This window comes from Dipodomys spectabilis, unplaced genomic scaffold (genome assembly GCF_019054845.1).
Source record: "Dipodomys spectabilis isolate Male_0828 unplaced genomic scaffold, ASM1905484v1 ptg000228l, whole genome shotgun sequence".
Taxonomy (NCBI): domain Eukaryota; kingdom Metazoa; phylum Chordata; class Mammalia; order Rodentia; family Heteromyidae; genus Dipodomys; species Dipodomys spectabilis.
In genome coordinates, this window is record NW_024870905.1 from 11,217,329 (window position 1) to 11,242,737 (window position 25,409).

Below are 25,409 nucleotides of genomic sequence, written 5' to 3' on the forward strand. Positions count from 1 at the left end.
TCTTTGGGGGCTTCCTCATCATTTCAGATTTCCTCCTGGTGACATGCAGGGATTAACTTCATTCCCTCAGGCATTCATTCAAATGGTGTACTGAATTTACTCAGTGCCAGGTCCTGGGCTAGGATCTTGGAGATAGTGACAGGTTACAACCTGCTGTCTTAATTGGTTTTGGGCGAATGGGGGACACAGACAAGTAAATAATTACAATATAATTTGATTAGTTCTAGAAGAGAAGCAATGTCTAGGATCACATAAAAAGTATTCTTGGCTGGGCACAGGTGGCTCACGTCTGACATCCTAGCTACTCATGAGCCAGAGATCTGAGGATTGAAGTTAGAAGCCAGCCCAGGCAGGAAAATCTATGAGACTCTTATCTCTAATTGACCAGCAAAAAGCCACAAGTGGAGCTGTGGCTCAAGTGGCAGGACACCGGCCTTGATTACAAAAGCCGAGTGGTAGTGTGAAGTCCTGATTTCTTTATCATCATCATCATCATCATCATCATCATCATCATCATTTGTTGTTGCGCTTGAACTCAGGGTCAGGGCACTGTTCCTGAGCCTCTGTGCTTGAGGCTGCCACTCTACCACTTGAGCCACAGTGTCACGTCCGGTTTTTAAGTGGCTAATTAGAGATAAGGGTCTCATGGGGACTTTTCTGCCCAGACTGGCTTCAAACTAAGATCCTCAGATCTTAGCCTCCTGAGTAGCTAGGATTTTAGGTGCGAGCCCTCAGTGCCTGGCTGAAGCCCTGATTCTGAGTTCCTATTTTGGCATGCACATGCACGTGTGCACACTCACACACATTCTTAGAATTATGGAAAGGGCCAAGTTAAAGAAGATTTGAATAGCCGGGGACTGGTGGCTCACACCTGTAATCCTAGCTACTCAGGAGGCTGAGATCTGAGGATCGCGGTACAAAGCCAGCCTGTGCAGGAAAGACCATGAGACTCCTATCTCCAATAAACCACCAGAAAACCAGAAGTGGCACTGTAGCTCAAGTGGTAGAGCGTTCACCTTGAGCTGAAGAGCTGAGGGACAGCGCCCAGGCCCAGAGTTCAAGCCCCATGACCGACAAAAAAAAAAAAAAAAAAAAGATTTGAATAATGAAGAGGGTGCTATTATGCCTCAGTTAAAGCTCCAAAATCTGTAGAAATAAACCTACTTGGGGAAGAAAGAAAATACAAATAGAGAGTGTAAGGAAGAACTAGTAGGACTGTGTACTGATTAAAAGTAATTCAGCTCTGAAAAAGAAATCTGCTGTGTTGTAAACCTGCAGCTCGAGAGGGATTTTCGGTAAGTACTTTGGAGGCTCAGAAGCCTTCCCAGGAAACATGTAGCCCTGGTCTGTTCTGAGCACTGCATTTGCAAAGCTAAATCTTTGGCTGTTATACTAGCTTTCCTCTGTCAACATCTGTGCACTGAAGTAAAAATTAAGGTGACAAGTGTCTCCTTGTCCCCAGTGCAGAAGTCCAGAGGTGGCTTCTTTCTGACAAAGTAATTTATTTATTTTTAAATTAAAAACATCTGGAGCTGGGAAGGTGGCGTAGTGGTAGAGTGCTTGCCTAGCATGTATGAAGCCCTGGGTTCAATTCCTCAGAAAAAGCCGGAAGTGGCGCTGTAGCTGAAGTGGTAGAGCGCTAGCCTTGAGCAAAAGCAGCTCAGGGACAGTGCCCAGGGCCCGAGTTCAAGCCCTAGGACTGGCAAAAGAAAAAAAAAAAGAAGCCCTTTATAATGCAGCCCTTTACTTGTGGTGTAACAATCTGACTGAGTTCTCCACTTTTTCATCCTTTGACCCCAGTCATTCCTGTGGCTTCAGAGGCTTGGTGCTGGTATCACTTGATTCCAAAGCCAAGTCTGACTATACAAATTTGTGTTCTTAGCAAGTGTCACTCATCTACCACCCATTCGCTACTGGAACCTGAAATGTAATACATGTTCAAATACTTAAAGAGATTTCGCTACCTCTCCCTATTTGATACCCTAAATGGGGCTGAATTCTCTCAGCGTTGGCGAAGAGGACTACTTCTCAAGCCATCCCTGCTTCTAACCAGAGCAGCCATACCACATACCGTCAGCTGGTGCATCAGGAGGTCCATTAAGAAGGTCATCTTATTACTGAACAGGATGTCGGTGCAGTTTTCTGAACAGTTACTGCAGGTGAGGTTGTAAACGTTGATTGCACTGCAAAGCGACCTAATAGAAGGAGAGAAAAAAACACCATTTGTGAACCTTGAACAGCTCTTTTCCAAACAATGTCAAATACATAAAATCAATGGAATGAAAGGAACAAGTATGAGATGGATGTTACTCTAAAGATCTGAGGTGAACGGCCCTTACCATGTTCACCCATTAGTATCTAATAGCTTTATATTAATTTTTCCTAGTTACAATCTTACCAATTGCAGCTGTAGACAAAGGAAACATATTTACTCATCTATCTGATTTTTCTTTTTTGGAGGGGTTTGTGGGGCTTGACCTCAGGGCCTGGGTGCTGTCCCTGAGCTTTTGTGCTCAAGCTAATGCTCTACCACTTTGAGTCACAGCGCCACTTCCTGTTTTCTGGTGGTTTATTGGAGATAAAAGAGTCTCAAGGGCTTTCCTGCCCGGGCTGGCTTTGAACTGCGATCCTCAGATCTCAGCCTCCTGAGTAGCTGGGATTACAGGCGTGAGTTACTAGTGCCGGGTTCTTTTTCTTTTCTTTCTTTCTTTTTTTTTTTTAAATGTGTGATAGTACTAGGGCTTGAACTCAGTGTCTGGGTGCTAACCTTCAGCTTTTTCACTCAAGGCGGCACTCTACCACTTGAGCCATGCCTCCACTTCCACTGTTTTTTTGTTGGTTGTGGGGCTTGACTCTGGGCCTGGGGCTGTCCCTGTGCTCTTCAGCTCAAGACGAATGCTCTACTGCTTGAGCCACCACTTCTGGTTTTCTAGTGGTTTATTGGAGATAAGAGTCTCATGGACTTTCCTGCCAGGGCTGGCTTTGAACTGCGATCCTTGGATCTCAGCCTCCTGAGTAGCTAGGTTTACAAGTGTGAGCCACCAGTGCTCGGCCTCCACTTCCACTTTTTGGCTGATTAACTGAAAATAAAGAGTCTTTTGGATTTATCTACTTGGGCTGGCTTTGAACCACAATACTCAGATCTCATCCTCCTAAGTAGCTAGGATTTAAAAGCCTTGAGCCACCAGTGCCTGGCTGATAATTTCTTCATCAGCTATGACTACATATGAACTAAGAACTTTGATCCTTCAAATATACCCAGAAAAAAGAAAGGAAGGAAGGAAGGAAGGAAGGAAGAAAGAAAAGGGGGGGGAGGGACAGAGGGAGGGAAGGGAGGGGGAGGGAAGGAGGGAAGGAGGGAAGGAGAGAAGGAGGGAAGGAGGGAAGGAAGGAAGGAAGGGAGGGAGGGAGGGAGGAAGGGAGGAAGAGAGGAACAGAGGGAAGAAAGGAGGGAGGGAAGAAGGGAGGGAGGGAGGACTGTCAAAGCTCCTGTTGCCAGATCTGCTGGTCTGCAAAAGGGCAGATGAAAAAAGAAAACATCTGCACAGGGAGGGTGGCGATTCTGCCCCCACTATGGCTGGAGGAGGTATGAACATGGCCTCAGGTCCTGAGTAATGGGAACATCTTTCCTAGAGGGGACACATTGGTCATAGGCCCAACTGTTTAAGGAAGGCCCAAGTGAGCAAAGATCAGGAGATTTAAAGGATGACATGCCACTGTCTATAGAAACATTGAAAGCATGCAGCTTAATGGGCCGGGCCCTCTCCTGGGTGTTCGGAAGACTGCACCTAAAGCCTGCACTGCCTGAGTGATCCGTGTTTATTCTGACCTGTCTCACTAAATCTCCTGCTTAAGTCCTATATAAAAATGTTTTGACTTGGTCCCCCTACAATCAATCCTCTAGAACTGTTCTTTTTTTCCTTTTTCTTATTACCTTTTAAGTAGTTGTAAAGAGGGTGAGGTTTCGATTCAACAAATGAGTTTATGAGGACAACACATCTTGATCAATGCCTCCCCATCCATCATTTTCCCCCATCTTTCCCAACCCCATCCATCTTGTCAAATTATGAGGCTTCATTTTCACATATGCACACTGAATATGACGACTGCATTCGCCTACCTTTCCTCTCTCCTTTCATCTGCCCTCTTGCCCCTTATCTCCCCCCGCTCCCCACAACAAAATATGTTTTAGTTTCCTGGAATTCATTTTGTTAAGCTGTAAGTAAGCTGTTCAAAAGTTACACTACTGGAATCCTCTCTGCATACACAACACTTTAATGTGTGTGTGTGTGTGTGTGCACATGACCCTGCATATGTTTTCCTATAGATTTGTAATTTAGATCTGACTTCCACATGAGAGAAAAACATGCCATTTGTCCCTCTGAGCCTGATTTATTTCACTTAACATAATTTTTTTCTAGATCCATTCATTTCCCTACATATTATATAATATCATTTCCTGACAGACGAGTAAAATTCCATTATATGTATGTGTGTGTGTGTGTATACATCCATATATTTCTTTTTTGTTGTTGTTGTTGTTGTTGGTGGGGCTTGAATTCTGGGCCTGGGCACTGTCGCTCAGCTCTTCAGCTCAAGGCAAACACTCTACCACTTGAGCCACAGTGCCACTCCTGCTTTTCTGGTAGTTAACGGGAGATAAGAGTCTCAGGGATGGGCTGGGAAGGTGGCTCAGTGGTAGAGCGCTTGCCTTGCATGCCTGAGGCCCTGGGTTCCATTCCTCAGCACCACATAAGCAAAAAGAAAAAAGCCAGAAGTGGCGCTATGGCTCAGGTGGTAGAGCGCTAGTCTTTTTTTTTTTTAATTTTTTTAATTTATTTTTTGTGAACATACTGTACAGAAGGGTTACAATTACATGAGCAGGATAATGCGTACATTTCTTATCAAGCATTGCAGCCTCCTCCTTTGTTTACCCTTCACATCCCTTCCCAGCCTTCCCCCCCCCCCCCCCAACCCCCCTAGAGTGCTAGTCTTTAGCTGAAGAGCTGAGGGACAGCACCCAGGCCCAGAGTTCAGGCCCCACGACCAGGCCGGCTTTGAACTTCCATCCTCAGATCTCAGCCTCCCGAGTAACTAGGATTACAGGAGTGAGCGACCGGCGCTTCTTTGTCAGTTGTGGAGCTTGAACTCTGGGTTTGGGTGCTATCCTTCAGCTCTTCAGCTCAAGATGAGAGCTCTACCGCTTGAGCCACAGCGCCACCTCCGGTTTTCTAGTGGTTTTTATTGGACTTTCCTGCCCCGGCTGGCTTTGAACCATGATCCTCAGATCTCAGCCTCCTGAGTGGCCAGGATTACAGGTGTGAGCCACCAGCACCTGGCTTATACATATATTTCTTTTTTTTTTTTCTAATTTTTTTATTATAAAGATACTATACAGAGGGTTACAGTTACATGAGTGAGGTAATGAGTACACTTCCTCTTGAACATTATACATATATTTCTATGCCACACATTTTCTCGATCCATTTGTAGAACAGTTCTTGAGGTACAATCCTAGGGGTCAGTAGCTTCAGGATACCAGGGAACTTGTAAAGGCACAAATTCTGGCTAAAGCCAGAAAGATACTGTTCCAGGATAGGGGTTTGACACTTGACTACCATTAGAAAGACTGATAGCTTTTAAAGCTACACAGACCTGCCTAAGCCCCAACATCTGCATATTTCTAAAGATCTCAGGGTGATTCTCTCGCACAGGGTTGAGAAGCAGCAGGCATTGTGCCAGCGGCCTCACAGGCCTGATACTCTAGTGCTGGTGGCATTAGCAATGTCTGGCCCATGGGAGATAGAAAATTGAGAAGTCAAATTCAACAAGTCTAGATGCTTTTCTCAAAGTGACTTTCAAGCAATCTAAACCTGTGAATGATATTAAAATATCCACACAGCCTCTGGTCCGAGGGGGTTTGGACGCTGGTGTAAAGATGCACAGCGCCTATGGTAATGAAGTATGAGACAGTTTTACTTTGCTTCATCTAACTGATGAAATTTCTGAAAACTGATTACAGAAGTATGTAACTGGGAGCCACAGGGAGCCAGGCACCCCGCCCCCCCCACGTGATACGCCTGGAATCCTAGCTACTCAAGAAGCTGAGATCTGGAGGATCAAGGTTCAACACTGGCCTAGACATAAAAGTTTGTGAAACACCATTTCCAGTCAACCAGCAAAAAAGCTATGCTGAAGACTTGATTCAAGTGGAGAGTGCCAGCCAAGTAAACAAAAAAGTCAAACAAGCCAAGCAAGCTCCAGGGCCTAAATTCAAATCCTGGTTATAGGGGAAGGGAAGGGAGGTAGAGCCACAGGAACGAGATACATCTAGGCAGAATTCCTTTCAAGATTTTAGCAAATTTTGAACAAACCCCTCAGCATCCATATACTCATATATAAAATTAGGGCTTCAAATGTGTGCCAGGAGAATTAAGGGAGAATTAACTGTGCTCAGCACTTAGGATAGTACCTTAAGATACAGCTATTTATCTTATTAAAAGTTAGGTACTTTTTTTTTTTGGGTCTGGTCGTGGGGCCTGAACTCTGGGCCTGGGCGCTGTCCCTCAGCTCTTCAGCTCAAGGCTAGCGCTCTACCACTTGAGCCACAGCGCCACTTCCGGCTTTTTTCTTTTTGCTTATGTGGTGCTGAGGAATGGAACCCAGGGCCTCATGCATGCAAGGCAAGCGCTCTACCACTGAGCCACCTTCCCAGCCCCAAAAGTTAGGTACTTGATCAATGTCACTCCTTCTGTCATTCTCCCTCATCTCTCCCAACTGTACCAAGATGCCTTGTATCTCAAGCTGACATGTTGAATTACCGTCCCCCACAACCCTGTTTTATTTTGTGCTGGTATTGGGGCCTGAACTCAAGGGCTGGGCACTGTCCCTTAACTGTTGCACTCAAGGCTGGTGTTCTACCACTTGAGTCACAGTTCCACTTCCTGCTTTGTGGTGGTGAACTGGAGATGAGTTTAATTGGAGCAAGGACTTCCATCCTTAGGTCTCAGCTTCCTGAGTAGCTAGGATTACAGGTGTGTGTCACCAGTGCCCAGTTTTGTAATTCATCCTTATCAATTATGTTGGAATTAATTTTGGTGTCAAGTATGGGTCAGGAACCTCAATTAATTTTACTTCCAAAGTAGATGACTGAATAATCCCTCTTTTCTCCTGTTTTCTTAAATCTAAACCATAAGCTGGGTCTTAGTGGCTCATGCCTGCAATCCTAGTAACTCAGGAGGCTGAGATCTGACGATTGTGGTTCAAAGCCAGCCCAAGCATGAACGTCCCTGAGACTCATCTCCAATTACCCACCAGAAAACCAGAAGTGGTGCTGTTGCTCAAGTGGTAGAGCGCTAACGTTGAGTTGAAGAGCTCAGGGACAATGGCCAGGCTGAGTTCAAGACCCCGAGAGACAAAATAAAATTAAATTAAATTAAAAAAAAGTCTCACTGACTTTCCTGTCCAGGTGGGCTTTGATCCATAATCCTCAGATCTCAGTCTCCTGAGTAGCGAGGATGACAGGCGTGAGCCACCAGTGCCTGGCAACCACCTTGGTTTTTAGCTTCTATTTATCTGTCTAAATATTTTCTTTTTACAAAGTTGTCTCAAATTTTTACAAGTTGTTTCAAATCTCTTATGAATCAATAAGAGGCATAAACAAACATGCACACAGAAGAGCGAGCTCCCCTCACCGACCCCGAAGGACGCTCGTGCTGATGCCCTGTGTGCTTTTCATCGAAGAAAACGAGCAAAGTGTGGCAAGGGTATTTCTGTAATTTCTGCATGGATGAACCTCTCCCAGGAACCCTGCATACAGAGACTACTTTTGGATGAGGAAAACAAAACAAAACAAAACAAAAAAACCCCGAAAAACAGAGAGGGGAGCCAAAAATCTCAGAATCTGGAAAAACTTGTCCACTCAGTAAACTTGCTTGAAAGACAAGCTCAGTTTGAAAAGCACCTGTCTTAAGAAGAGTAAAATGCTTCAAATCCAGCCCGGGTGGTCTGTCTAGGCAGCTTACCCTGTAATTTCAAAATCAAATGACTAGATGCACTTTTTTTTTTTTTTAAACATCAAGCAGAAAGTTCCAGAATTTAAAGTATCTTCTGGGCATACATTAACATCTCACTGTCGATTCTCTCTAAAGTATGTTGTGGTTGGAAGTTTTGGGGTATAAGTTTTCTTGCCCCAAATAATTATGAATACATGGTTTTTTATTTTTGGTCAAGAGAGCTCCTGAAAAACAAAGAAAAGCATCCTAAAGCTAAGTCTTTTGGACATGAGTTCAGGAACGTACTTTAACACCAGAGAGCTGGGTGCTGGTGACTCATTCCTGGAAAGCTAGCTATTTATGAGGCTAAGACCTAAGAATCACAGTTCAAAGCCATTCCAGGCAGGAAAGTCTATGAGATTCTTATCTCCAGTGTACCATCCAAGAAGAAATGCTGAAAGTAGATCTATGACTCAAGAGGTAGAGGGCTAGCCTTGAGCAACAGGCTCAGGGACGCACCCAGACCCTAAGTTCAAGTCCCAAGACAGGTGTACACACACACACACACACACACACACACACACACACACACACACACACACACACACACACACACACACACGAACAGAGAATGCATGGTAGAAAAGACCTAAGTCATTAAAAAGAGTTAAAAAAAACCCCAAAAACCAAATTGTTTAAATAGGGATACAGGTGGACCCATTATAACAATGGGATATACAAGATGTTATGTCAAAAAAACCGAATTTACAACTTTGGCGCAGGGGTCATGGGGGGGCGGGGATGGTGGGGGTGGATGGGAAGGGATGGGAAAGAGAAACAAAGGAGGAAGCAACAATGCTTGATAAGAAACGTACTCATTACCTTGCCCATGTAATTGCAACCCCTCTGTACAGTTTTCACAATAAAATAGAATAAAAAGTTAAAAAAAAAGCTCCAGCAGGTCACAGCTGAAGAGCACTCGGAAGAATGCAGCTAACAACCTTATGCAGTTTGCAGTAGTTAAGATTTTAGAAAGCACAGTTCACTCACATCCATTGTCTAATGCCAGATTTAAAGGGATGAGTATTACAACCCATTGCCTTTAGCAGTATTTCAACGCATACACCATGTGTGTGTGTGTGTGTGTGTGTGTGTGTGTGTGTGTGTGTGTGTGTGTGTGTGTGTGTGTGTGTGTGTGTGTGTGTGTGTGTGTGTGTGTGTGTGTGTGTACAGCTTTTTTCTTTTTTTTTAATTTCCTTTTTCTTTTGTGCCAGCATGCACCGTGTGTGTGTTTGTGTGTGTGTGTGTGTGTGTGTGTGTACAGCTTTTTTCTTTTTTTTTAATTTCCTTTTTCTTTTGTGCCAGTGCTTGAAACTCAGGGTCTGGGTGCTGTTCCTTAACTTTTTTCCCTTTTGGCATTTTTGGGAGTGGATATCTGTCTCAGGCCCTGTGGGGTTCCCTCCTGAAAGTCTCCCGTGCCAGCTCAAGAGGGTGAGCAGTGACCCTTGGCTTGCAGCCTTGAAATGGTTCTGTTTTACAACTAGAAATGATCTAGAAAGGACTTGCTTCAAGAGCTCTCCCTCATCCTGGCCTGTGGGGACTGGCTGGGCAGTCTGAGGAGGGAGACCTCCCGTTTCAAGCAGAATGTACTAGAATGTGTGACTGTGGAGTATTTCAGTATATCGATTAAGCACATTCTCCACTACCCCACTTTCTAAGCGCTTGGTAGAGTTTGATCATTAAATTTATTCCCAAGTAGCCAATCTGGTTTATTATGGGCACTAACACAATGTCATTCCCCCCTCCAAAGCCAGACTCAATGTAGAAAATTGTAAAGCAGATGAAAGTTTTGGAGTTGGATCCTTAAACAAGAAGATTATTCTTGGACTTCAAAAATTACAATAAGGGCTGGGAAGGTGGCTCAGTGGTAGAGCGCTTGCCTTGCATGCATGAGGCCCTGGGTTCGATTCCTCAGCACTACATAAGCAAAAAGAAAAAAAAAAGCCGGAAGTGGCGCTGTGGCTCAAGTGGTAGAGCGCTAGCCTTGAGCTGAAGAGCTGAGGGACAGCGCCCAGGCCCAGAGTTCAGGCCTCACGACTGGACCCCCCCCCAAAAAAAAATTACAATGAGGGCTGGGTGCCAGTGGCTCACACTTGAAATCCTAGCTATTCAGGAGGCTGAGAGCCGGAGGATAATGGTTTGAGGCCAGCCAGGACAAAAAGAAGTTTGCTACACTCCAGCTCTAAAATGACCGACAGCTGGGTGCTGGTGGCTCACGCCTATAATCCTAGCTACTCAGGAGGCTGAGATCTGAGCACTGAGATTCAAAGCCAGCCTGGGCAGGAAAGTTCATGAGACTCATCTCCAATTAACCACCAGAAAACCGGAAGTGGCACTGTGACTCAACTGGTAGAACAGTCGTCTTGACCTGGAGCGCTCAAGGACAGTGCCCAGGCCCAGAGTTCAAGCCCCAGAGCCTCCCCCCCCAGAAAAAAATCTAAAATGACCAACAAAACACTAGGGCTAGAGGTGTGGGTCAAACAGTAGGTGGGGGCTCTGACTTTGAGCCTTAGAACTGCCAAAAAGTAATTGCAATGTGGCTGACCTATTTAGAAATTATGCTTAGAGACAAGATTAATGCTTACACCAAGCTTTTCAGGGGTAGTGTTTTGAGGAGAAGAGTTTAATTATAATGAGACATGAGTACTTATTCGGCTACTACTTGCTAGGCATCTACAGGTATGTAGGACCTGTGCTAAGCCCTACTGTCAACAAAGATACTTCTTCTGATCTCAGGGTTTATGTAGGCATACAGATTTTTTTTTTTGGGGGGGGGGTCAGTTATAGAGTTTGAACTCAGGACCTGGGCGCTGTCCTTGAGCAATTTTTGCTCAAGGCTAGCACTCTACCACTTGGAATCACAGCCCCATTTCTGATTTTCTAGTGGTTAATTGGAGATAAGAGTCTCATGGACTTTGCTGCCCAGGCTGGCTTTGTACCACAATCCTCTAGCCTGAGTAGCTAGCCCTGAGTAGCTAGGATGACAGATGTGACAGATGTGAGCTAGCAGCACCAAGCTTTTTAATTTGAAAATTAAAAATATATATATATATATACTAGCATTTATTCTGTATATATTTCAAGTAGCAGATAGCAACAACTTCCAACATGATCTCCAGGAATAGTGTGAAGTTCGGAACCATGCTTTGGAAGAACACTCCCAGCAGTCTGTGTAGGATTTATTCCTAATTCCATCATTGGTAACAATTGCACCTGTGGCTACGGGACCTGCAAATTCTTCTGCTGCAGATTTTAAGACTTTTGTGAAAGGTGCCCTTTCAGGAATGCTGAGTAGTTTTGGGGCAGCCATGGGCCCAATATCATCATGATTTTAAAAGAAACCTTTGACATGGTGGAGTGGGCACACTCCCAACGCCAACGTCCCCTGGCAGCCCACTTCCTCCACAGACATACTTTTTTAATTTTAATTTTTTACTCTGGGAGTTACGGGGGTTTGAGCTCAGGGTCTTGCACCTGCTAGGCAACACTCTTGAGTTGCTGCCAGCCAGCCATTTTTTTGGTTATTTTTCATATCGTGTCTCACTTTTTTGCCTGGGCTGGCCTAGACGGCCATCCTCCTATCTGCGCCTGTGCCACTAAGCCCCACGCCAGTGCTCTACCACACCGTCACTCTGGCTTTTTGGTGATTAATTGGAGATAAGAGTCTCATGAATTTTCTTGCCCAGGCTGGCCTTGAACAGTGATCCACAGATCTTAGCCTCCTGAGTGGCTAGGGTTATAGCCATTAACCACAAGTGCCTGGCTCAAACTCCTTTTTGATTCCTTTTGGCAAGACAAAAGGACAGGGGTCTTTCAGGGAGACTAATGATATTTTCCTATCAACCTGTCTTCCTGGTGAAGGTGTAAACTGTCCACATACTACCCCGAGTTTGGATCACAACTTAACAAAACAATGATGATTATGGTACACATACTAATTACATAAAATGTATCACTTCAATGACAGCAAACTTAATTCTAAAAATCAATCCAATTATAATGACGCCTCAAAGGCAGGAATAAAGAAATCTCCAAGTAGGTGGGGCAATGGTGGCTTGATCCTGTAATTCTAACTACTCAGAAGTAGCTGAGATCTGAGGATTGTGGTTCAAAGCCAGCCTGGACAGGAAAGTCTGTGAGCCTCTTATTTCCAATAAATCACCATAAAGCCAGAAATGGAGCTGTGGCTCAAGTAGTAGAGCACTAGTCTTCAACAACAACAACATCATCAACAATAACAACAACAAGAACAAGCTCAGGGACAGAACCCAGGACCAGCGCCCCCTCCCCCCCACAATAAAAAGAAATCTTCAACTAGATGTGTTAGATCAAGGGTTTTTGTTCAATTAGCGAATTTGGTACAAATAGAATAATCAATTTAATTATTCCACTGAGACACCTTCTCATTTTAGATGAGGATTCAGATATATTTTAAGCACCAATTTAATTAGACTTTCCGCATTTCCTCATATTACCCGCCTCCTGAGAAAGTATTATGTTTCAAAGATTACAATAATACATTTAAAAATGGAGGGTGGTCATCAAATTAATACATTAATTTAAAACTCTGGTGCTAAGGCATTATTTTTACTGCTGACATAAATTTCTTAATACAAGACAGCTATGATTAGCCAGGCTCCAGATATGTTCTTAAGTAGGATCTGGTTATGTAATTTAAAATTCACAATTAAACATGTTGGCTTGGGAGAAGACCCCAGGTGGCTGGCAGTGTTAAACAGCAGATTAAAGTTGACACAACTAATTTCTTTACTTTAATCTTATTAGTGGTAGAGCAGCTGTCAACTGTAACCATCTCCATAAGTCCTTTGAGATATAAACAAAATACCTCAATATGCCCAATGAGGGAGAGTATTTATCAATCACTATGGCTAATTAGCTTGAAAAACTTTAAAAAAAAAACCTTTTATTGTTGATGGTAGAAAGTTATTCACTCTTAGTAAACCTTGATCTGAAAGAAGATATTTAGAATTCTATTAACATAATCTTACTTATAAATGATCAACTGTTTAGTAATGGATTGTATTTTTTTTTTTTTGCCAGTACTGAGATTTGAACTCAGGGCCTGGCCATTGGCCCTGAGCTTTTGTGCTCAAGACTGGTGCTCTACCACTTAAGCCACAGCTCCACTTCTGAAGGATTAAGAATGAAACACAAAATGAAATATTTTGCAATAAGAAAGGAACTGCCATTTCTCTGGTACAGTTCTTGGTAACTGTTAATCATTCATATCTGAGCTGGGTAGCAGTGGCTCATGCCTGTAATCCTAGCCTCTCAAGAGGTTGAGAGCTGAAGATCCCAGTTCAAAGCCAGCCCAGGTGGGAAAGTCCCTCATCTCCAATTGACAACCAAAGAGCCAGAAATGGACACGTGCCTCAAGTGATAGAGTTCTAGCCTTGAACTTTGTAGCCAACTGAGATTAGGATGCCCTAAGAGTTCAAGTCCCAGTACACCACCACAATTTCAATTTTAACACTAACAAAAATGCATATCTTAAATGAACCCGGAGGTTTGTTTCTTTTTTGCTTTTATGGCTTTGTCCTCTGAGGATTTCAAGACACCTGACACCGAACTTAGGCGGTAGCCCAGACACCTGTTACTCTGGCCAACAGCATATTGTTCTTACCTGTGCCTCTCCTTTGAGGAACAGAGCCTGAAAAGATCTGTGCAAGAGCCAGGTGTTGTGTCTCACACTCGTACTAGGCCTAACACACAGGCCTGACTGCAAACCCAAGTATCACCAAAAACCCCACAAACAACAACAACAAAAGATCTAAGCCAAAGTTAGCACATGTTGGAAAGGAATCCTGGAGTCCTAAGTCCAGATCAATGCCCTCTGCTGTCAGTAGCAGCTGGCCACAGTGGCAGGGCTTGTGAACTTGTTTCTTCATTTCACCTTAGGCTTTTGACTAAGTACTTCCTCTTGAGGAAAGCATCTAGCACTGATGTTAGGATTTCCTGTCCAAGCACAACCCCAGGATCATAATTGCATGTCAGCAGCCAGCCTTACTTTTCGCACTAAAGAAGTAAAGCTCTAAGAGTACTTTGCCAACTCACTGAGGACAAGAATTCCCCAACTTGAAGACATGGAAGGGTTAGTGGGATTTTTTTTTTTTGCCCGTCATGGGGCCTGAACTCTGGGCCTGGGCGCTGTCCCTCAGCTCTTCAGCTCAAGGCTAGCGCTCTACCACTTGAGCCACAGCGCCACTTCTGGCTTTTTCTGCTTATGTGGTGCTGAGGAATCGAACCCAGGGCCTCATGCATGCTAGGCAAGCACTCTACCACTGAGCCACCTTCTAGCTCTAGTGGGCTTATTTTAAATTCTCTTTATTTCCTCCCAAATGCCCTCCTTGGTCGGTCTTGAGCTGTCCCTTAGCTTTCACCCTGCGCCTATAGCTCACACCCCTCTAATGGCTTTTTGTGGGGAGGGAGAAAAGCTTCCAGTAGCTTCTGTTAAAAGTATGAAACAATTGGGTGGCAGTGGCTCATGGCTGTCATCCTAGCGACTCAGGACACTGAGATCTGAGGACCCTGGTTCAAAGCCAGCCTGGGCAGGAAACGTCTGTGAGACTCTTATCTCCAATGAACTATCAAAAAGCTAGAAGTGGAGCTGTGGCTCGAGAGGGCACGCGCTAGCTTTGAACAAAAAACCTCGGGGACGGCGCTCAGGCCCTGAGTGCAAGCCCCTGAGACGGACACAAAAATAAATAACTAAACAAAGACTGGCACTTGCTTTTGAATATTTAAAGTTTTTGTAACCTTTCCAATTTTCAGTGGATTCTTTTTGTATTTGTTGGAACCAGGGGAAAGCTCATGAAACTGGTAACTCCTCTTCAAGTTATTACTGAGAGGACTAGGTTAGGATGGGGTACCCCAAACTAGGCTTTCTCAATTAGGGGGCCCTGTCACATTGTTTTCCACATTGAAGAAAGTTGCTCTGAAACAAGGCAGGACAATTTGTTTTTTTTCAGGTTCATCTAGTTTTTGGGAAGACTTGTGTTACTCTCCTTTCAACCCTTAGCGCAGAAAACAAGTACCAAAGAATGCATGGCATATTCTAGCATTTTCTTCACCTTAGACTAGTAGAACTTGTTTGTCATGGCTGTGTCTGTGTGCTAGTACTGGATGTTGAACATGAGACCTCAAGTTTTCCCTTGCCTTTTTTTGCTCAAGGCTGGCACATACTACCTCTTGAGCCACACCTCCAGCTTTTTGTTAGTTAATTGGAGGTAAGTGTCTCACAGATTTTTCTGTTCAGGCTGGCTTTGAACCATGATCCTCAGATCTCAACCTCTTGCGTAGCGAGGATGACAGGTGTGAGCCACTAGCACGAAGCTTGTCCATGGCCTTCTAATATTTGAAAGTAGATGATCGTTTGTTATTGTCTTCAAACTTAAAGAATGTCCTACTTGAAAAAAAAAAAAAAGAATGTCCTCTGTATTCATAAGTCAAGGACAATGGAAGAACCAGATATTTAATGTTGCACGCTATTTTTTGGTGTGAGGACTGGGGCTTGAACTCCGGGCTTCCTGCTCTTGGCTTGGCAAGAAAAAGCTTAAGGCTAGCATTCTATTCCTTCAGCCACATACCCATTTCTGGGTTTTTGGTTGTCAACTGGAGATAAGGGTCTCAGGGAACTTTCCTGCCCAGGCTGGCATTGAACTCTGAGCCTCAGATCTCAGCCTCTTGAGTAGATAGGATGACAGGTGTGAGCCACTGGTACCTGGCTAAGGTATGAACTAAGTTATCAAAGCACTGTACCAAAGAACCAAATGACAGTTCCTTTCTTATGGCAAAATACTTATTTTGTGTTTCATTACTTCCTTCATCCTTCTATCCTTCCTGGCCAATTAATTAGCATACAGTGGGTGATGATTATACACTGAGCAACACACCGTAAACCAAGTCTACTTTGGCTAGGAAAGCCTGGGGCCTTCCACAGCTGCTGGAGGAGGCACAAGATGGCTTAGCGAACACCTACCTCCCCGCACCTCTCCTCATCAGTGGACCAAAGTGCCTTCATCACCGTCAGTGGCCAAGTACCCCACGCATTTGGGAGAGATACCACCTAAGCAGACTACACTGTCTTGGTAAAAGGAGAGAAGTTTATATGATCTAAAGAGAACCCGGGGAATGAACGACCTCTCACCTGACATCGACAAAACACTTTATGGCTTGCAAGGAGCATTCAAATAAACTTCAGTGGATTTCCACATAGCACTGTGAAGTGTGATCACCCCATTTTCAAATGATGGAACGGATGCCATGAGATGAAGGGGCTTGAATGGATTCTCCCCAACTAGAGATGCTAGGTAAAACCCAAACCCAGCACTGCGTGGCTCCAAAGCTGATGCTACTTTTCTTTTTTACTTTTCCTAAACCATCCGGGGGCGGGGAGCAACTCATGGATGAATAAAACATTCCTACTGCTGTGCTAACTAAAGGGTAAAAACATTTCCTGGGTAATCTTAATAAGTCTTTTCAAAAACTTCTCGTTTGGTAAGTCTCCTCAAAATGTCCACGTATTTACTCATGTCACCAGCAAAGTATCATACTCCTGAAACAGGTGCTCAGGGACTAAAGGAAGACCTCAGAGCCCAGGAAAGAAAGCAGAGATGAGGTCCAAATGCTGCATAGAATGCTATGCCTAGGAGTGATTTACCATTAGGGACCCACGTACAATGTGGGTCCGAGCAATCTGGCTGGGCCTGCATTCTACGGCAGTTTTGGCTCAGGAAGGTGTGTGGACTTCCGATTTCACAGTTTGGGTCTATCTACTTCCTCTCTGGTTGGATTTTTGGTTTCTAAAAGCAGAGCCGCCCAAAAGTTTGCCAGCTTCTCTCTGTTCTCCAGCAGGCCACTGACTAAAGAGATTTCCCAATAAGGCCTTTTAAGCTCCATTTGAATTTTGCAAGTGAGGCCAAACACCTCCGTTTTCCTCCACAGGGAATGTAAGCACACATTCCATTTTTTCGAGGTTTCCCCATATGGAAACCATAGGGCAGGAATGACTCGCCAATGAGATGTGAAAGACAGATTAAAACACAACACTTACTTGGGAGGAATTCGTGAGACCGTGTTCACGTTCGTAGCAGGGAGAAGGGCTTGAAGGATGTGTTCCAGGGCAGTTAATCCACCAGCGGCGTGAAATGCGATCTGATCTGCTACATTCTAGACAGAAATACGGACAGAACTGAGTTCACCCTCCCAGGCATAAAATTATAACCAAATAGGAAGCATTCAATGGATGCAGTGACCTTACAAATATCTGTTGGCTGTTTTCTCTGTGCAGGAAATTTAGGTTAACAGTAGTGACCATAAAGGACAAAGCCCTGCTCCTCATGAAACTTACAATTTAGTGAAAGGGACCAATATGAATCAGATCACTATATACAAGCTGTCCTTCTTTATGATAAATACCCTGATGAGAAAAAATTAGCCTATAATCCTAGCTACTCAGGAGGCTGAGATCTGAGGATTGTGGTTGGAAGCCAATTAATGGCTGCTGAAGGATACAGTCTGAGGAGACTAAACTGTTATAGCACAGTTCATAATGCCTCTGGTGTGATCCCAGGAGAAAATTACCCATTCTTTACTTCAGAGAATACCTTTCCCCCCATACTAGGACTAAGCTTTAGGACTAAAGAGTAAGTTTGTTTTTCAAGTTGAAGGACATGTTTGCCTTGTATCTTTTTTCTTTTTTTTGGTGCTTGTCCTGAGGCTTGACCACAGATCCTGGACTGAGTGTTTGTGCTGAAGGTGAGTGTTCTATCCACTGGACCCACACCTCCACTTCTGGCTTCACTGGAGGTGAGAGTCAGGCTGGCTTTGAAGCAAGATCCTCAGATCTCAGTCTCCTGAGTAGACAGGATTATAGTAAGACACTAGAGCCCAGCACTTTGAATCTTCCTACACTAGCGAAGGAATGAGTGGGGTTGGGAGACATGGGGAAGAATGATAAAAGGGGTGACAATAATGATGCATCATACTCATAAACTGACATAGTAAATTGAAATCCCTCTGTAGAACTACTTAAAAATAAACATTTAAAGAGAGGCCTAAACAAACAAAACTATTACTTAGTATCTGTAATCCTAACTATTCAGGAAGTTGAGATCTGAGAATCAGTTAAGAGCCAGCCAGGCAGAAAAGTCTGTGATATTCTGATCTCTAATCTCCCAGTAAAGAGCTGGAAGTGGAGGTATGGTTCAAGTAGTAGAGAACCCACCTTGAGTGAAAAGAGCCAAGCAAGAATACAAGACCCTGAGTTCAACCTCTAGTACTAGCACAAAAATAAGTTATACCAGATTAAAATATTAAGATGATGCCAAGTGCCAGAGGCTCATGCATATGATCCTAGCTACTCAGGAGGCTGAGATCTCGGGATCACTGTTCAAAGCAAGCCCCAAAAGTCCCCATCAGACTCTTATCTCCAATTAACCACTCAAAAAAACAGAAGTAGAACTGTGGTTCAAAGTGGTAGAGCATAGCTAGCCCTGAGTAAAAGAGCTTAGGAACAATGCCTGACCCCTGAGTTCAAGCCCTATGACCAACACCCCCCGCAAAAAAATTATTAATGGGCTGGGAAGGTGGCTTAGTGGTAGAGTGCTTGCCTAGCATTAATGAAGCCCTGGGTTTGATTCCTCAGCATCACATACACAAAAAATGCCAGAAGTGGTGCTGTGGCTCAAGTGGTAGATTGCTAGCCTTGAGCAAAAGAAACTCAGGGACAGTGCCCACGCCCTGAGTTCAAGCCCGGGACTGGCAAAAAAAAAAATTATTAAGATGATAAAGTAAAATAAAAATTAACTAGGAAAAAACTAAACTCTTAGATTTGATTTTAGTGTAGAACCTTCACATAATGATATCTCTAAACTCCAAACCAAGCTAAGCAAATGACCAATGGATGGTGTCCCTGGGGAAACAGGACAGCTCCACTGGCTGATCCTGTAGACATTTGAAGGGGGGGGGGGGGGGAGGCTGGGTTGACACTGCACAAGTAGAGAGAAAGGACTGAGCAAGAGCAGGCCAGTTTAATGTATACATCTATGCTTAAAAAATACACCCAACTCCAACCTTTCATGCTATGCCAACAACACGGATGTGACCTCTTGAAAAACTTCAGCCACAGGCTCTAATAGACATTGAGCAGGACAACAATCAGCCAATTTCAGGGTGATAAAGACCATACAAAGCCATTTTTGTTTTTTACTAATGTACTATTGGAAATTGAAGTTGTGTCACTTGAGGCTTTTGGAGAAAATAAAGAGAATAGCAACGCCAATGATGAAGTAGAAAAATCTCACAAATCTCTCCCGTTGTCCAGGGAGGGGTTCTGATTATGTACCCTTCTGACTCTGAGGTGCAGACGCCCCCTTCTGGTCACTCGTCTCCAGAGCACGGCTAGGGAAAACATTGCTTACTATCCCCCTAACTTTTTCCCTGTTCCACCATTAAGTCCTATCTACCCCATCTGCTCTGTCCTACCTCTCAGCCCCATTCTCCCTTGCTTGCAGGCTCCTAAAGAGCAGTCTGAAACTGCTCACGCAGTAATCCTAGCTACTCAGGAGGCCGAGCTATGAGGATCATGGTTCGAAGCCAACCCAGGCAGGAAAGTCCATGAGACTCTTATCTCCAATCCATGGGACTCTGATCTCCAATCAGAGAGTAAAAAGCCACAAGTAGAGCTATGGGTCATGTTATAGAGTTTAACCTTGAGCATTGCCAAGCAAGAGTGCCAGACCTTGAGTTCAAGCCTTAGTACTGGTGCATGTGCGCGCGCGCACATGCGCGCGCGCACACACACACACACACACACACACACACACACGTTAAAAACAAACACAAAAAACCAACGAACAAGCCGGGTGCCTTATGGCTGTAATCCTAGCTACTCAGGAGGCTAAGATTTGGGGATCATGGTTTGAAGCTAGTCTAAGCAGGCAAGTCCATAAGTCTCTTACTCTTCAATTAACCACCAAAAGCCAGAAGTGGAGCTGTGGCTCAGTGGTCGAGTGTCAGCCTTGAGCAACAAAGTTAAGGGACAGTGCCCAGTCTTTGAACTTAAGCCCTGAGACCAGAATATAAACACAAAACAAACAAACTTACTGCCTCTCCAAACACTCAGAATGTGAAACTGGAAAAGTTTCATCAAGAACTTTACAACTGATTTAATTGGGAAAATCCGCCTTCTCCCCCCCCCCCCCCACACACACTTTAGGGGGTGTGAAATGTGTGGCTTTTCTTATGTACCTGTTGTAACACCTTAAGAGCTCTAGGTCCCCAGCTCTTTCCCATTGTGAGACTGACAACTGACTAATGAGATTAGCAGTTCCAGCTCAGCTAAAGGCCAGGCCAGAAAAAAAAAAAAAAAAAGACAGCCTGGATCTGAATTACATGGCCGGGAAATCCATCCAATCATTAACTAGAGTAACCATTATTACCTCTCCCAATCAGAGGAGGAGCAGCTGTTAATCTTTGGTGGCCTGTGAAGGCTGGTGGCCTTTGTGCTTGACTTCTCTGTAGATAGTGATTATGTTCTTTGTGAGCTTGGAGGACCGAAGGCCTTCCTAGCTTTTTAGACAGAGGTGGCAGATGGGGAAAACTGTCTGCATGTTCAATTAGCAGGATAGCCTAGATTTGCTCTGAGCATCTGCGACACCTGTTTAGAGGAAAGACAAGTCGGATTTGGCAACCTCATCAATTTAGAACTTAGTTGCCCAATTTATAGAGATGGAGGATTTGAGAGCAAAAAAAAGTATTATTATTTTTTTTTTTACAATTGTCTTCCTCCATATGAAAACTTCCCTAACACTTGAAGGATATTTGTCCTACTCATTTACTATCTTCACTATTAATGTTACTTTGGGGGCTTTTCTGGTGCTGGGCTTGGGGCTTGAACTCAGGGCCTGGGTGCTGTCCCTGAGCTTCTGTGCTGAAGGCTAGTGCTATACCACTAAAACCACAACTCCACTTCTGGCTGTTTTGGTTAATTGGAGATAAGAGTTTTACAGAAAATCCCATTTGAGATGGCTTTGAACCGTGATCGTCGGATCTCATCCTCCTTGAGTAGCAAGGATTACAGGTGTAAGCTACGACGCCCAGCTATCTTTACTAATTAATATTAGCTTAAAAGAAGCAGACGTAATGAGCTGAAGTCTCTAGTTCTGTCTTACCTCTTATACACTAAACCAGCACTGCTGGGGTCTTTGTAGTCCCACCCAGCACCTGCGGTAAGTGTCTGTGCTCAGGTTCTCAGGTGTAAGCCCTAACTGTGAAAGATCAGGTTTCTGGGGACAAGGATAGCTCATGAATGAAATAATCATTTGTGGAGATGTGGTGCCAAATTGAGTGCTAATCACAATCTGCAGTCTGAAAGCTTGGGTGCAGCATATGGCAAGTGGGGCTAAGAAGGTCTTTCTCAAGACTAGAGAATGCTCCCTAGCATGCAGACCCTTAGGAAGGCTTTCCCAGGGGAAGATGAATTGTGCCCATTTCTGACCCATTTGGATTAAGAAGAAGCAGCACTGTGAGAGAGGGCAAAATAGAAGTTGAGGAGAGTAGACTTTAGTGCCCTCTGCTTTCTTTCTTTCTTTTCTTTCTCTGTCTTTCTGTCTCTCTTCCTGTCTCTCTTCCTGTCTCTCTTCCTGTCTTTCTTTCTTATCAGTAGTGGGGCTTGAACTCTGGGCTTGGGTGCTATCCCTCAGCTCTTTAGCACAAAGCGAGCGCTCTACCGCTTGAGCCCCAATGCCACTTCTGGTTTTCTAGTGGTTTATTGGAGATAAAGAGTCTCACAGACTTTCCTGCCTGGGCTGGCTTTGAACCACAATCCTCAGGTCTCAGCCTCCTGAGTAACTAGGATGACAGGCGTGAGCCACCGGCGCTCAGCTCTTTTTTTTCCCCAGAGCCAAGGACCAAACTCAGGGCCTCACACTTACCAAGAAGTGTTCTTCCCCTGAGCGAAATCCTCAACTCCGTGCCCTCTGTTTTTTCTTTTCTTTTCTTTTTAATTTGTGCTGGTCTTTGAACTTGAACTCAGGGCCTAGGCACTATTCTCGAGCTTCTTTTGATAAAGGCTAGTAGTGCTCTACCACTTAAGCCACAGCACCTTTTCCAGCTTTTTGGGGGTAGTAAATTGGAGATAAGAGTTACTTGGAGTTTTCTGCCCAGGCTGGCTTTGAACCATGATCCTCAAATCTCAGCCTTCTGAGTAGCTAGGATTACAGGCGAGACACTGGCATCTGACTCCTTTATTTTTGCCAGTACTGGGGCTTGAACTTTGGGCCTGGGTGTTGTCCCTGGGCTCCTTTTGCTCAACACTAGAACTCTACTAATTGAGCCACAGAGCCACTTCAAGGTTTTTCTGTGATAGACTGGAGATAAGAGTCTCACAGACTTTCCTGGCTGGCTTTGAACCACAATCCTCAGATCTCAGCTTCCTGAGTAGGTAGGATTACAGGTGTGAGCCAGTGGCTCCTTTGTCTTTTTCAGCTGTTATGAAGACAAATGGCTCAAGGACAGTAGAGTTCATTACTACAATCCCACAAAGTTGACACTACTGCAATAGAGTTACTTTAATGTCTGTACCTCAAGCTATCCAGAGTTGTCAAGTGGCAACATTGAAGTGGGCCCACCATTCACGGTCTAGTGAGAGAGACTTAATGCAAAGCTGGGCGCTGATGGCTCACGCCTGTAATCCTAGCTACTCTGGAGGCTGAGATCTGAGGATGGTGGTTTGAAGACAACCCACCCAGGAAAGTCTGTGAGACCCTGATCTCCAATTAACCTGCAAAAGGTTGGAAATGAAGCTGGAGCTGTAGTCCAAATGGTAGAGTAGTAGCCTTCAGTGAAAAAGCTAAGGCCCTGAGTTCAAGCCACAGTACTGGTAGACAAAAAAATTTACTTTTTTGAAAGTAAAAAAGGCCTACCAAGAATAGTATTTTGACAGCAGACCATGTGGCTGGCAACTGATAGCCCATTAGATGACTAAAGAAAAGTGATCTTAGAGGAATCTGTTCATTGCTCAAATTTATACAGGTACCAGTGGCAGAGCTGGGAATTGGGTCTAGGTTTATCAGACTTCTGAACTGTGATGGGTTTTTAATAAGAATGTTGTAGAAAAATTGAGTGTGTGGCTGCTGTAGGCAAGTGTTTGACTTTTGGCACACACATTACTAACTATCCCCAAATAACAAAAGGCTTTGCCTCAATATTATTAAAAAACAAAACAAAACACCAAAACTGATGTAAGTTTGGAAGAATAGTTTCTACAGGCTTTGATTCCGCTTTCTTTTATGATAACATGTTATATTACTTATCAAAATCAAGGAAGCACACCAGTACCATACCCCTGAGAGACACTATGGGCCTTTATTTGGATTTTCTGTTTTTCTACCTCTGTCTGGATTACCACATTGTTGTTAGCTTGATCCTATTCTGAAGCAAACTGGCATGGGAGGAAGAATCGTCTCTTAAATTAGCAATCCCTGGCAGCTTCAAAAAAAAAGGCCTGAAGCAATCCAGACTCCCAGAATGTACAGGAATGTAAGTTTTACCATCGCAAGTAAATAAAAAAGGAAATGAAAGAGCTAACTAGATTCTGTAGGGCTGAAATATGAGTGTTCTTTTAACTGGGGGTGCAGTTCTTGAGACTGTCAGGAAATGGGAGCACAGTAGGAAGCAGTCCCTGGGTGAGGGGGAGGCCAGCCAGGGCTGGAAGATTCCAGACAGCCCAATACTTTCTTAGCTGGAGAAATCTTTATAAACCCATTTCCTTCCCCTCCCTTCTTTTCCTTTCCCTTCCCCTCCCTACTCTTCTTTCCCTTCTTTCTTCCCTTCCTTTCTCTTCTCCTTTCCTTTTTTCTTGTCCTCTCTTCTTCTCTCCTACCCTTCCCCTCTCCTCTCCTTTCTGGAATTCAGTGATGCCTAGATCATCTCTGGGATATTAATTCCAACTTCCACAAAGATATCACTTCAACGATCTTTACCGAAGCTTTCTCTGCTTATGCACATGATAATGTTTCGTGCAAGGTGGTTTTTTTGTTTTGTTTTTTTCCAAGCTTTTTCTTTTGTTTTCCTTCCAAGAAGCAACTAGGTTAAAGGAATTGTGATAGAGCACACGGAAAATCCAGCCCAGCTGATCTGAGAAAGGAAGCATGGTGTCTGCTTAATTCAGTCTAGAGGATGGTGGGAGAGGAGGGAGATGGCTCATCACACACCATCAGAGGGGTTATCTAGAGTTGGCTTTTGGAGTTAGGCCCTTCTCTTCTCTGGTATCAAAAAAGGGTATGAGAGACACCTAAGAGGCAAAAATGCTGGAAAAAAAAATAGGTGCTCTGTGCAACATCTCTGTTGCAAAATGTGGTAAGGAAGACAGTCCAGTGAGCAGCCCGGTGGGCCTGGGCCCTGCAAGGTACTCAAGTGATCCCTACACTTTGGTCATGGAGGAATTACACATGGGCAACTTCTGTTTCCAGTCGAACACTACAGACCACAACTTCATCTGTGCCAAGCAGTGGGTCCAGAATACATGCTCCTCCTTCTTGGTTTTGCTGAAGCAAACATGAACAAATGTTTCCTGAAAAGTTAACACCGAATCCTAACTTCAGAACTCCTCTGTGCTACACCTGTAGCCAGTGAGAATGAAACCTTTACACCTTTACTCAAGATGACCTAAGATGGCTGCAAATCTGCTGATTTGGGCCACACAAAATAACTCAGAGGAATCACTAGACAAACACAGGACCGGAACTGAATCTTAACTCTTTATGAAAAGGGCAAATATAAATCTCGTTGCAGAGGACACTCTCAACTTTACTGAAAGAGAAATATGACAATCAATTTACATTGACACAAGGATTTCAGTTTGAAGTAATTGATTTTTGCTTTAGGTCAGCCTGCAAGTTCATATGCCCATAACATAGGGAAGTAAGGTTATCATGTGGAAAAGAAATGCAAAGATCCTCAAGACAGCCTGTACATTAACTTGTACGCATTAAAGGGAATGCAGTATCAGGACGACTTTTCAGCAAGGGCAGGGAGAGGTGGGGTAATGTATGGCATGGGGTGGGGGGTGAAGGGGGCCTGACAGACCATTCAGGGCTGCTGGCCCTGAGACTTAAGGGGTCATAAAACAAGTCTTCTCCTTCTAGTTGGAGCCCAGACCAATCACGGAGAGATCACTGGGGCAAAGAAGGTGTTATTCATAGTCTTGGCACAAGGGTAATTCTGTTGCAATTTGAGTTCTGGCTCTTCTAGTTATGATGCGCAAAACATCAGAGCATTTATGCATCTCCTTGAGGCCTTGGCAATCTCAAGTGGCCACTGAGAGACGAAATA

The 25,409-nt window shown here is 44.2% G+C and overlaps 1 protein-coding gene and 1 pseudogene across 2 annotated transcripts in view; both read right to left on the reverse strand.

Moving 5' to 3' along the window:
- Scaper (S-phase cyclin A associated protein in the ER) overlaps positions 1-25,409 on the reverse strand; it is a 214,986-nt gene that overhangs the window by 65,511 nt on the left and 124,066 nt on the right. For both annotated transcript variants that reach the window (XM_042697751.1, XM_042697750.1), the window contains exons 24-25: positions 17,128-17,243; positions 2,072-2,195 (exon numbers count right to left, since the gene is read on the reverse strand). In XM_042697751.1, the coding sequence (XP_042553685.1) occupies positions 2,072-2,195; positions 17,128-17,243 (240 nt within the window). The remainder of the gene's footprint in view (positions 1-2,071; positions 2,196-17,127; positions 17,244-25,409) is intronic.
- LOC122123390 lies at positions 11,118-11,405 on the reverse strand (annotated as a pseudogene).